The sequence below is a fragment of the Melanerpes formicivorus genome, unplaced genomic scaffold (assembly GCF_026170545.1).
Source record: "Melanerpes formicivorus ecotype bairdi unplaced genomic scaffold, bMelFor1.0.p_v2 SCAF_59, whole genome shotgun sequence".
Classification (NCBI taxonomy): Eukaryota; Metazoa; Chordata; class Aves; order Piciformes; family Picidae; genus Melanerpes; species Melanerpes formicivorus.
Window position 1 is genome coordinate 1,747,322 of NW_027142411.1, and position 13,832 is coordinate 1,761,153.

Below are 13,832 nucleotides of genomic sequence, written 5' to 3' on the forward strand. Positions count from 1 at the left end.
AAGTGCTGCTTTTGTTGTGCCAGAGCTTGAGAAAAGGAAGGGGATGCAGAATGGAAATGCTGAATGGTTGAATGGATAAAGAAATTGAGTTGTGGAGTGTTATCCCATCCCTCTTCTACCCCAACCTGGCCCCAGGACTTCCAAAAACCATACGTATGGAAGTATTCTGAGTCCTCAGGGACATAGAACTAGCAATGATACAACACTGACAAAGAAAGATGTGGTTTCTTGAATGGATTTTGGTTTGATATGTGGTTCTGAGGAGGGGCTGAGGTGAGGGAAGAGCAGCACTGACACCTGTTGTTAATATCAATACCCAGAGTATACTGTGTGCTGTCAGCAAGAGAAAATTTAGAGTTACATTATATGTAGGTAAAAGGGAATTCAGAGCTGTGGATAATGGGCGCCCAAAAGGTAACAGGCTCCGGTATGAGGGTTTTTACTTGTTTCATTTCCCCCTGTGTGTGTAAGAAAAGCTAGTTGAGAGAAACTCAGAACTCATGGATGCTTTCTGCTTAGTTCTAAATCTGATTGTTTACGAAGGAAGAAGCAGAAGTTTCACTCTACTCCCATTAATCTCCTCAAACTGGGGCAGAAGTATTTGCTGACCAACAGTGTCAAATCCTGCAAAGAAATCCAGTAGGATGAATTTCAGAGAATTTTCCTTGCTTAGAGCAGGAGGTCAGACTCCATCAGGGCTCTAAGTCCTCTCTTAGTGGCTTGCCTTAAAATGAAGCCTGTCTGACACAGATCCACAATTCTGTGGGCTGACAGGTAGCAATAGAGGATATTTTTGCTGACTTTTCAGTCGATATTTTTAGCACCAGGGAAGTTAGAGATTAAGCATTCATTTCCAAAATTCCTTGAGTAAGCAGTGCTTGTTTGCTTTGTTTGTTTATTTATCTGTTTGTTTTCATCAAACAAGCAAATATTTTTTGTGTCAGTGTTAAAAGATACATGGGTCTGACATTTCCTGCTGCTGCCCCTTAGTGTTTTCTTGTTGCTCAGCTTCCCATCAGTGCTGCTTGTAAAACTGAGAGGGATTTTTGGAGATGGTGTCTTAACTCTGTTTTTTTTCCTGGAGGGCCATAAGCCTAGCCTGTGTGTTGCTTATTTCCTGTGTGAAAACAGGCACTGCCTTACAGAAGGAAGTACCATGTTCTAACTTTCAGAGAGGGCAACATAAGTGTTCATAGTTATGGGATGGGAAAGTTTGGTGGGCTGTGATTTTGCTTCTTTGTGGAAGAGAAGTCACAACTCTGCCTTCTTTACTGGCCGTGCCATAGGTCTACAGTTGCTTATGGGACTTTGGGGATATGGCAAGGCCTTTTCTGTTGAATGTCTGTGTAATTCCAAACAGTGTGAACTTTTCAAATCACTTGAGAAGTGCCCCAGATGGTGTGACATTCTGCTTCATGGGAAGATTTGAAAGTATTCCCTTTGCATAATTTCTGGTTAACTATTTCATTACGTTTGAAATGGGAGAACACCAAAGCCAAGCACTCTGTTGACATTTTGGTGGTGTTTGTTTAACCTCCTAGTGCACAGGCTACATTTGTTGAAAAATATTATTCTTACCTTTGCAAATCATCAGTAATTAATTCCCTTGGAAATATCTACTGCTGCACACAGCCAGCTTGGGAGGCTGCTGACAGATCCTAGTTTTACATCAGGTGCTAACAAATTGATTATTAAATTTCATAACTAGCTGATTTGTAGCAACAACTTAATTTCTATATCTCTCTAACGTATTCACTTGCTGTATTTTCAAATAGTGCAGAGCATTTGGGTTGCCTTGTTGCTTCTAATGGTGAATTGAGCACAAGGTGTAAGATGTAAATGCCTTGCCCAGTGCAAGGGTCAGTCACGTACTAGAGGCTTGTGAAGAACACAGGACATGAGATGGTTTTCATCTGATGCATTCACAATTAGGAATATCCTTGCTAACTCTAGGTGCATTTAAACTTTCACTAAGTGGTAGCTGCACTTACCAGCAAGGTGAGAGTTTTCCAGAATTGCTGCATAACTTGCAGCTAAAGCAGTTTGTTGTTGAGCCTCAGCCATGCTGTGAAAGATAGGAAACAGTGACTGCATGTCATGATGGTGCAGCTCATGTTCAAGTCCCAGTGCATACTTAAATCGTAATGGTAGACCACCACAGCTCACTTAGTATGATATAAGTCACTGACTGCAACCATTTTAAGGAGACATAGGGATAAATTTTGAAAACACTCTGTGAAGTTTTAATTGCAGAGTGTTTCCAGAATATCAAATAGGCATCATGGTTAGGGGGAGCTCTGTCAATACAAGGAGTAAACACTAAAGAAAATTTTCTTTTGCTGCTGCCATTTTTTCTTGGCCTTAGCTGTGCCTTTGATGTAGAATTACAAACTTATTTTAAACTGAGTGTGGATTTTTTTTTCCCCCCTTGTGCTCAGGAGGAAGCCTAATGTGGATCGCAGCAATGTTTTTAATGAACTTGTGAAATCAAGGTCATAGTTCTGCTGTTGCTTAAAAATTCTCCTGTCATAAAGCAAAGCTGTAGTGCCAGATGTGTGGTGTGAATTGTCATGTATCTGAAAAATTTTGTTCCTGCATAATGATACATTCAGTGATACAGAGCTCTGCACCACTGAGATTAGAATCTGTCATCTGTGGCTGAAATGCATAACTATATGGTGGTTCTTACACAGGTGATCTCATTCATTTCCTGGTGTTTAAATGTCCAGGTCACAAAAACTTAAATGACAATTTCCAGTAATTGGACCTTTGTTATCAGTCTGGCGAGGGACACTGATAGTTTAGTGGCTGCGGATCCAAATCTCAGTGGTTCGTCCTGACCTCAAATGAAGCACAGCAGCAATACCTATTGACACAGCCCTCCACTTTTCTTTTCTGTGGTGTTGTCTAGATAAATCAGTTTTTAACCATTTAAAATGAGAAATGCTAATAAAAAAGTAAAGGCATTCTAAAAGGGAACCTGGTATTATTTTTTCACTATGCTGTTGTTTTAAAATGTATGTCCCTGTGTTTATTTTTATACTTTTTCACAGATTTCTCTAATAGAACAGTGTAAATACTTCTGATGGTCTCTTTAAGTTTGATTACTTTTACTTAAAAAAAGAAAAAAAAGAACAAAATGGTTGAAAAGTACAAAAAAGGACTGAAGCATAATTGATTAATTTCTTTTTTTTTTTTTAAAGCAAATTAGAGGATGATGTAATTTAAAAGTGACTACATTTTACAGTTTTATAATTTTAGAATAATTAATTGAGCTGACAGATTTAGGTATAGAGTAGGCATTTTGCATCTGGAAGCTGTTTTGTAATTAGTATTAATGAGGGATACTACAGTTTGGGTAGGTGGAATACAGTCATGTGTGAGTCCTTTCTGTCTTCCAGCAGTCTGTTACTTCATAGTACTCTGCTCTGGTAAGACCTCACCTGCAGTGCTGCATCCATCTCTGGAGCCCTCAGTACAGGAAGGATATGGACCTGATGGAGCAGGTCCAGCAGTGGCCCACAAAGATGATGAGGGGGTTGGAGCAGCTCTGCTATGAGGACAGGCTGAGGCAGCTGGGGGTGTTCAGCCTGGAGAAGAGGAGGCTCTGGGGAGACCTAATAGCGCCCTGTCAGTACCTGAAGGGACCTGCAAGAAGGCTGCCGGAGGACTGTTTACAGAGGCCTGTAGTGATAGGATGAGAGGAGTTGTTTGACATTGGAATGTGCTGCCCAGGGAGGTGGTGGAGTCAGCGTCCCTGGAGGTGTTCAAGAAGGGACTGGATGTGGCACTTGGTGCCATGGTCTAGTCATGGGATCTGTGGTGACTTGTTGGACTTGATGATCTTTGAGGTCTCTTCCAACCTTGGTGATACTGTGAAATGAGAGAAAAGTGGATTCAGATTGGATGTTAGGACCAAGTTCTTTATCATGAGGGTGAAACACTGGAACAGGTTGGCCAGGCAGTAGTAGAGGCCCCATCACTGGAGATAGGTAAGGTCAGGCCTGACAGGGCTCTGGGCAATGTCATCTAGTAGACGATGTCCTTGCTGACTGCAGGGGTGTTGGACAGGATGACCTTTGGAGGCCTTCCAACCCAAACTATTCTATGATAGCACACATGACAATTATCAAACAGAGTGATGATCTCTAAAGACGTGCCATACCAGCTTTTGTGGGGAATGGTGGTGGTATTTTCTTCATTACTGCTGTCCTGTGTGCTTCAGTTCTCATACAGGAAGCTCTTACACCAAAATTGTGTCTATATTGAAGAAACTTAGTCCTTTTCCCCAGCAGGTTTACAAATCTGTAAACTACTTCTTGGTAGAGCTTTTCACAGCGTTTTCAGAAGGGATGATGAATCATGCAAAGTTTCCACATGTGGACTCTCAAGCTTCACGAGGATTTGTTTTCCTCTTGGCAGATGTATCTCAAACAGGCAAAACGAACTGGGGTTTAAAACATTATGATAAAATATGCCTCAAAAGGTCAGGTGCCTTTTAAAAAATATTATCCTATATATCTTAGTAAATAGCCTGCTTGCACTGTGTTGAGTGAGGCTGCAAGGCTGAACAAAGATCTGCCTTTTTTGCCAGTCAGTTTGAACAGAAACTGGGAACCTTGCCTTTGAAAGGACAGTCCCCTTTCATCTTCCGTTTCTTTTGCAGCTGTAATATGCATGCAAAGATATTATGTCTTAAGTGTCACTGACCAAAAGGCAAATCAGAAATGCAACACTTCACAAAATGATCTTCCCCAAGTACACAGATGTTTCACACAGCTTCTGAAGCTTTCTGTTGAAATTTTCCCAGTTGGCACAGGTACAGACATTGGATTGTTAACTTCCTATTGAAGCAGGCTACATCGGTAACTTCCCAGCAGGCCTGAAGTTGAGATGTAGTTTAATGAGGAAACACAGCCCACTGTTTAGGGCAATGCTTATGCATCTTTTCCAGTATTCATCAAAAGTACATCTGAGAACCCCAGAACTTTTAGTGATTTATATATATTTTTAAAACTGGGCTATCAAAACCTGGGTTTTTCAAGCACGCCGGAAGGAATCTAATTACTTAGGCTTGCTTGACAACCTTGGGCTTCATGTTTCATATACTTTTCCAGAATTCCTTTTGCACATGCTCAGAGTTGCAGTATCTGTGTCCTTCAACCATGTAGGTAAATGATCTGTCTCTAGGTCTCTTGTCATCTTCGGTGTGTGTAGGGCTGTGAGGAAGTACTTGGAAAGAACAGAGGGAAAGCAGCACTTCTTCCTAGTTATGCTTCATTTATTGTTTTCAGGATTAGAGTTTATGTTGAGTGGTTGATTTTGTATCATGGGATTTGGCCAGTTGCAGTAAAGACATAATAGGCTGAAATGGGCTAAACAAAGAGAGGTAACGTAATTTTGTAGTGTTGGGGCATCAAAGATATTAGTGAGCAGTGAATGAGGGAATGAGAGGTATTTGTTTGACCATCATTATTTTATGTGACCTTTCATATTTAATTGTATCAGGGGCAAAGATGCCAGATGCAGAATCTCAAGTCTGAGGTTTTCAGCTCAGGTACACTTGCTGAGGTCTGCTGCGTCAGATTCTGACTCAAGGACGAAAATACACTCTTGGTGCCAAGCAATGATACACTCCAGCAAGGGTAGATCCATCTGAGGTCTGGGAACCAGAGTCTTTGCTGTGTTTCATAAGGATTTGAAAAGAGCCAAGAAAGAACAAAAAAGATGTTTGTCCTTGATCTTGCTGTGGAGGTTGGGAAGGCTGCAAGGTATATAGCATCCTGAGACTGCAGTGAAGACATCAAAGAATTTGAAGTTTTCTGGGTCTGATTTTTGAATGAGAGGGGTATGTGACAGACAAGGTTCTTTCCTAGCCTAGTTTAGTGGAATCTTACTCTTCGCAAAGCAAATTAGGAATGCTTCATTTCAAGTTCCTTCATTGTGGCATTTCTGCTTAAACTGAGATAGCTGAGTTCAGTGGGGAAGGATTCATTCTGAAGGATCTCATATGTATTTGGTGCAGCTCTCCCACCAAAGATTGCAGCTTCTGGGGGATGGCTTTTTTACTTAATCACTTTTCCCCTACCACTTGTGCAGATGTAATGCAGAGCTGTGTACCTCATATAAGAAAATGTTAGGAGTTGCTGTGCACTAGGAACAGTTTCTTTTCTAAATGCTCCAGAAGGAGACTATTTCCTGATTAGCATGTGGGATGACACTGATAGCTTTGAGGTATTTCTGGTGACCTGCCCATGGCAGGGGGGTTGGAACTAGATGATCCTTGTGGTCCCTTCCAACCCTGAATGATACTATGATACTATGTCAGACATCCATCCACTGATCACTATTGTTGTGAGTGTTCAGGACGTATGGGGTTGACTATGATCCAGTTGGTTCCCCCGCCCTGAGCACCACAGCTGTGTCTGCCTGTGTCCAACTGTGCCCAGCTTTGTCCAGCTGTGCCTGCCTGTGGCCGGTGCAGGGCAGCTCTTTCTCAAACCACCCTGCAGCCGTCCTGCTGCCAAAGCCTTCACACCTACCCCAAAGACACACTTTGGTTCACACAGCAATGCAATGACTCGTATTTCTTGGAGATTTCTTTTTCCTGATGTGATGTGATTTGATTCAGTACTTCTGGTTGTTCAGGCCTCTTCACATACTGATCTGCAATGCTGCTGTATTTGGAGCTCCCTGGTGCTTGACGGAGGATGACCTGGAGTCCACCTTCCAGGTGAACCACTTGGGACATTTCTATCTTGTCCAGCTTCTGGAAGATGTTTTGCGCCGGTCATCTCCTGCCAGGGTTGTGATGGTGTCCTCAGAATCACACAGGTTGGTGAATTTTACCTTTGATTTGGCTGAAATCTTTAATCCTTCGAGCACGAAACAGTTACAGCAGAGCTGCAGAAGTCTGTGAAAGCACAAGGCCTTGCTTTCAAACGCCTGCCTCGGATAATCTTTTTAAAATAGAAGCATTCCTAATGCCTGTGGATGTTACTGGGTTTGGCTCTGTTGCTGGCTAAAGTGTGTTCTAGTTTTAGAACAGTATGTAGGTATTTTTTTGATCATTCTTTGTATGAATGCAGATTTTCACCGCATTTCAGACCACTCATTGATTTTGTGAGGAGATGGAATAATAATTGATTAAATCTGAATGGCATGACCTCTATTGATTTGTCATTCAACAACTTCAACATCATACCAAGAAGAATGTGCAGTTATTTTAGCAGGAGAAACAATGCAATTAAAACCTGCTAGATGAAATCCAATTGTTTTATAATGAGAAATTAGGGAATTCAATGCCGACATTAGCTGTATAATTGTAAAATGGGAAGTAGTGTAGTTAATACACATTAGAAATCCAGCCAGGCTTCTTTTGGTGAATTTTTTAATTAAAATGTTAGCTGCTCATCTCTTCTACTGCCAGGAAAAGTAGAGTTGGGGAAAAAAAAGGAAAAAAAAGGGATGTTAATGAGGTTTGCCTTAATTCAGACATGTTTGTGGTGTTTGTGTTAATAACTGAAAAGATGAATTGGATTTAAATTAAGCTCCTTGTGCAAAATGCACGCCCCACTTCTGAATTCTAGTGGGCACCAACCACTTACTGCCTTCTGAATTAGTTCACAGACTGCAGGATTAGCCCTGTAATGTCCAGCCTTAGACATTGCTGTTGATTTCTGTTTCACTTTTGATCGTATGTAAGAGCTCCAGCAAACGAAAAGGAAGAATGTGTGAGTGCCTTTTTATTTTTTTCCTTTCCTGTCTTCATATTTCTGAAATGTTTTAGTGACCCAGAATGAAGCTTATTTTTTTAATCATGTTTCCATAAAATGTAACCCTAGGGACCTGGTAGAGAGAGACCAGCCAAGGGTCGGGCTGAAACCTTTATCACTTCCAAACACAGGGGCTTATGGTATAAATGACATACTGCAGATAGATTTACTTTTACCATTTTAAATTTATGATGGCTGAAATGAAAGGAAGCAATAGAAAGTGCCAGTAATAATCCTCCCCGGTGTTAAAAGACATGAAATGTCTAGTAATTAGGTGGTAACAAAATCTGGACATCCTTATCTTTGCAAATCACACCAGGTTTGTGAAAGCAAGTAGCAGAGTCCTGTTAGGAGTGAGAGAGGCTACTGTGGGGCAAGCAAGATAGCTCTAGAAATAAATCTGCCAACTCCAATCACTTGCCAGATGTGGAGGGCACAATGGGATACGTATAAATGAGCTGTTATTTAATGGGAGATTATGTTGAATTGTCAGCTGCTCGTTCCCCTTTGTAAGTTTGTATCCCTGGTAGTATTTTAAATGACATCTTTGTTTTTCAGTGTATTAAGTGCTATGTGTAACTAGAGCTCACATCTCTGGGCATCTTTATCTGTGTTTTCAAAACCAAATTTTGAAGTGCTCATGGCTAAGACCAGCCAAGGTTTATAGAAATCCAACAGAAAAATAAATAAGGGTCTATGTTTAAATAAAATAGTAAATGCCACTAGTAAATTTCTCTTTTTTAAAGGGTCCAATTCATGTGCAGTGAATTGCTGAATCTTAAATTACTGTGCTTGCCCTCCCCCAATCTGTTTAATGGCAAGAAGTTGATGGAAGGAGTTAGTTTAGAGGTTAGGTAGTAGTACTTTCTGACCTACTTGAGAACTCTGAGCCTTAAACTATGTTGTAAAACAGAAGTGTTGGTATCTAATTACTTCCATAAACCTTGGCTGGATCTTTTCACTGGAGTCAAGACCCCCTGTTAGGGGAAAACTAAAGCCCCGTGTTTGCAGAAAACATTAGACTAAACTGCTCCAAGGCAAAATATTTATTTGCCTCTCTGGTTCTTCGTTCATTTCCAGTGGCTTCTCTGGATTCAGTGCAAATTAATTCTGTTTAAATTAAGCTTTTGGGTACTTTAAGCACATCATATTAAAATCAGAATAATAGGTAGGTTGACTTTCCTTCTGTCTTTATTTCTGTGTTGTTAATTTGATTGTACAGCCCTTATCCTACTGCATTCACGGAGATTGCCGATGTAAGTCAAACCGACTCGCATAAGCGCGCTCGCAGGGCCGGACTCAAAATATGCCAGCATTATGCAGTGTACACAAAGTATTTTGTTTATAGATCATTTTTGGTGTCATAAATTATTGCTTGAGGAATGAATATAGGAAATTCCTCCCAAAATAGCCCCGTTCATTTCAGATACATGTTTATCTAACCAAAAATCATGAAAGAGAAATTTTGTGGTTGAAACTGAAAGGCTAATTCTGCAAGATACAGAACATCCTGGGTTCCTCTTGAGTTCAAATACTGGGGTTGCTTTCCTCTGAGTGTAATATAATTCTCCTCACAGAATGAATGTAGAAATTCCAGCTGATCTCTTCATTTCTGGGCATGAGATGCAAAATTAGTAAGGATATTTTAAAGCATTTTTCTAGTGTGTACTGTAATTATGTTTATCCCTGTTCTCCCCAGCTGATTCTGAAAACTCCGAGTATTAAAAAATGCTTGCTAAATCCTTTTTATTTTTAGAAGCTCTTCTGAATGAAACATAGATCTGTTACTAAATGTAGTATTAGTTCCTAATATTAGGATATACCAGCAAATTGACACATGACATTTTAAGAATTGTGGGGGCAAAATGCTATCTGGAAACTTCCTTTTCTTCATCCAATGTCTTTAGAACATCCACTACTTTGTTATTAGGAAAAAGAAACAAACCAAGGAAAGGAATGAAACAAACAGCTGGTGTTTAATGACTCTGTCAGACCCAATTAAAAAACATCAACTAGTTACTTTGATTTGTGTTCAGCCATGCCGTGGGTATAGTTAAAAACATTATACTCTGCCAGAACTCATTTTGGCTTTGTTTATATTTATCTTTTAAACATATAAGACTATTGATGGCAAGTTACCAAGGTTATAACCCCTTTATATTCATCAATTTTTAATCTAAAAAAGAGTCTAAGAGGCACTGAGACTCATCCATAGTTACTTGAACACTTAACTGAAAGTGTGCAGTCTGTGAACACTGGATAAAATAATCAGGGCAAGGGAAGGAAGGGAAATAGAAGCAGAGAAAACCAGCGTCCTTTCAATGCAGAGTTATTTTACCCTACATTATTTTCTCCAGGTTGATTTTGCATTCATGGATCTCAGGCAAAGTTGTTTTCTGGATATAAAATAAAGTGAATTGTAAGCTACATGTATGATGCCTTTAAATCAGTAAAGCCTCTTTTTTTTGACCTGTTTTTATTTATTGTTTGCTTTTGCTAAATATTCAATAACTTTACTGCCATGTTATATTAAATTATTCCTTGCATCTGTGGCAATTTCCAACAGATGCTTTCAACTGCTAAATAAGGCGGTTTGTGTTGGTTCTGGCCAAGTTCTACTCTGTTGTGTACATTTTAGGTCTTTCTTAATGAGAGTAAAATTAACTCTGGGGTTTTTTAGATTTACAGAAATTAAAGACTCCTCTGGAAAACTTGATTTCAGCCTGCTTTCTCCATCTAAGAAGGAGTATTGGGCTATGTTGGCCTACAACCGTTCCAAGCTTTGCAATATACTGTTCTCCAACGAGCTGAACCGACGCCTTTCTCCCCATGGAGTGACATCTAATGCAGTCCATCCTGGAAATATGATTTACTCCTCCATTCATCGTAACTGGTGGGTGTACACCCTGCTGTTTACCTTGGCTCGACCTTTCACCAAATCCATGGTAAGTGAATGACTTTCAGTATTTTACACATCTTCATTTTCCAAATCAGGGGAGTAAAGTCATAAAACTCCAGATGTATGTCTCTGCTCTGACCTTTCGTAACCGCGACCCTTATTTTAACGACAAACGTGCCAAGACAGTGCTCTAGAAGAGGATTCTTCAACCGTTGTAGATTAGTTTTGTCCATCTTCAGTAAACATACCTTGTTAGATGGAGTTCCTGACTTCCTTGTTTGAATAGGTGATTTTCACTGTGATTAGTGTAGTTGTGCATCTTACCTCTGGGATAGTTTAGAGTTATTTCTGTGCTCAGTATATGTAAAACATCAAAAAAGTGTTTTGGTTTTGAAGTGCAATATGCTCGACTGCATTTTTTATGTAAACAGATGCCCTAGTTAGAAAAGATGCTACAGACATTATTAACGGCTGAGGGAAAGTGCTTTCAGTGGTAAAAGGACCTTCATTCATATTTTAAGAAACAAAACAACCCAACAATTTCCTTGATTCTTACGAAGCACTGAAGGCAGTGGAGGTTTTCCCTTTGTCTCCATTGGCCTTTGGACCAGGACCGTGGCATAATGAAAGGCTATGCAGCTCATTCACAGCTAATTTTATGAGGCATCATGATGAAAGAATTTGCAGCATCTCCAGTACTTGGAGGGGTTGTTCTTATCCCTTTAGCCTCCTACCCACGATATATATAAGGAATGCTAAGTCTTTTTTTCAGGTAGAGGACAACCTTTTCTTCATTGAGAACTGGTTCCCTTTAAACTTATTACTGTTTCTCATCCATTATTCACTGACAAAGAAGGGTATTCCCTAAAGGAGAGCAAGGAGAGGGAGCCTTCCTTGAATTTTGAAGTTACCAAACAGAGAAATTAAAACATTCATGCCACTGCAGAACTCTTCTGGCCATGGCAATTTGTTCAAGCCCAAATCAGGCCCCTCTCAAAGATTTCACAGCTGACAAGAGTGGTTGTGGTGTAACATAAATAGTAAGTTATCACCCTGAGCTGGTGATCCAGACTGGATTCATTTGGTTTATTTGAAAAAGAAGAGAGAAGGACTAACCTTGGTAGATAAGGAATTGTTGAGGCAGAGGGTTACAGCTTTACATAGCTTAATCTACCACATAATCTAAGCAAATCAGTAGTGGAATTTGTATATATAGCTGTACAAAAAAAATGTGCTTGTGTGTTTCATTGTCACTGAGGTAAGGAAATCAATCATAATTTATGCTGGATTAATGCACTTGGAAAACACATTGTATAGTGCTTAAAATTCTGATTACATGTGAATGAATAGCTTCTTCAACAATACTGGATCTTCAGCAAGGGTTATGGAGCAAAACTATATACCTTAGTGTTGTGCACTGAGATGTGTCAGGAAAGTCTCCCCACCTCTAACCTCTGCCTGCGATTTGCAGCCTGTACATGCAAAATCTTTTTATGTCCATGAAGTTGGTAAGTGAGCATTCTAGCACATTGGGGCAAGTAATAAATATCTTTCAACAGCATGTTTTTTCACCAGGTCCTCCTTTTAAACTATGTCTCTTCTGTGTTAGGAATAGTTTGTAAAACAAATTCTTGAAGTACTCCTGAGAATGGGTAAGTGAATGTTATCAGCATCCCCTGAAAAAGATCCAGTCTGTGGAACTTTTGTGAATTGTTTCAATTGCTCTGACATATTTTTACAAAGGAACCTTTTGTGTTTGTTGCTTAGATAGTCTCATCCTATAAGGAAGAAAATCAAACACTGAAGTACATTTTGAACTCTTTAAAACAATTGATAGATTTTGTTGTAACATTAATTTGTTTATGGCTGGTGTAATGGAGTACAGATATAGTGCACGTAGACAGAGTATCAAAAAAGATCAGTAAGCCACTGGTGTTTGTATTTCACTGAGGTTATTTGACTGTTATGATGGAGGGTATGGGTTGAGTGTAAGCATCATCTTTGTACCTCATAATATGATATCAATTGTTATGTTCCCTTGCACCTTACCAATGTTTTGAGGGGTCAGTAAAACTAGAGAAGTGCCCCATCCTGGGGTACAAACAAGCTGAGCTGGCATTCTCAGTATCATCAGTGTAACAGTTTTTCTATTTCAAGATTTTTAGGGAGCAAATGATTTTCTGCTTCTCTTGCCACCAGCCTGGAATTTTTTTGCAACAGTTTTTCAGGGTTTCCTCTCAGTATTTTTATGCCAGCTCACCCCAGAGCTTAGCTGAGTATTTCGGTCATAATACTGGGTGTGAATCTTAAAGCTAAAAGCTGCAGTCCCAAGGTTGTGAACTGCAGGTTGCTGTGATTTGGAAGAGTGTCTGCATTGCACAATGCAGCATGATGCAGCAGCATTTAAAGTAGTTGCAACTGAGCTGGGGCCATAACTGGAGTTGAAAGATCTGCATCAAGGTTGTGTGGAGAGAGGTAAGGCTTATCAGTTCAGATGGGATTGCTATGCAGATATGCCTGTACCAGTTTTGATCTCTGAGGCAGAAGCTTTAGCAGCTGCAGCATTATGGCACCTGTAAAGCCTAATCCTCCTGGAGCCATTTTGAAGCTCTTTGCTATGTTTTGAACTGTACATGTACATATATGCATAGATACATGCATAGATACATGCATAGATACACACACAGAGAGAGACTACAGCTGCAAATACCTGACTCTGATTGGGACCTTTTTGTATTACTGCAGTAAGAGCTGTTAGTAGAAGATAATTACATCTTTAGTTTGTATTTCACAGAGATAAACTTAATAGAGGTTCTCAGAGCTGTGGATAGCTCAGAGTAACAGAATTTCTGCTCCTTTGGAAACTCTGAGGGGGAAAATTAGAAAATACATTTTTATTTCCTAGTTTTGTTGAAAATTGTAGAAAATATTGTAATATATTTTTTTTTTCAGAACAAAACAGGCTCTCTGTTCTGTGTTGGCTGCAAGGTTCCACTGGGGAATTAGTCTTCACACCTTTCACTTAGCTGTCATCATTTTCTGTGATACTCACAAATTAATCTATTTACAGTTTACTTGTTTGAAATCGCGACAGTTTAGTAATTGCTTCCCCCCAGTGAAGAATATGCATTGTGTATCTGAAAGACATTTTTTCACAT

General features: G+C 39.7%; 1 protein-coding gene across 3 annotated transcripts in view; it reads left to right on the forward strand.

Annotated features, from left to right (window-relative positions):
* Positions 1-13,832, forward strand: part of WWOX (WW domain containing oxidoreductase) — a 510,998-nt gene that overhangs the window by 110,156 nt on the left and 387,010 nt on the right. For 2 of the 3 annotated variants that reach the window (XM_068161618.1, XM_068161619.1), the window contains exons 7-8: positions 6,649-6,834; positions 10,456-10,720. In XM_068161618.1, coding sequence (XP_068017719.1) covers positions 6,649-6,834; positions 10,456-10,720 — 451 coding nt within the window. The remainder of the gene's footprint in view (positions 1-6,648; positions 6,835-10,455; positions 10,721-13,832) is intronic. The other variant, XM_068161620.1, reaches the window with a different exon arrangement.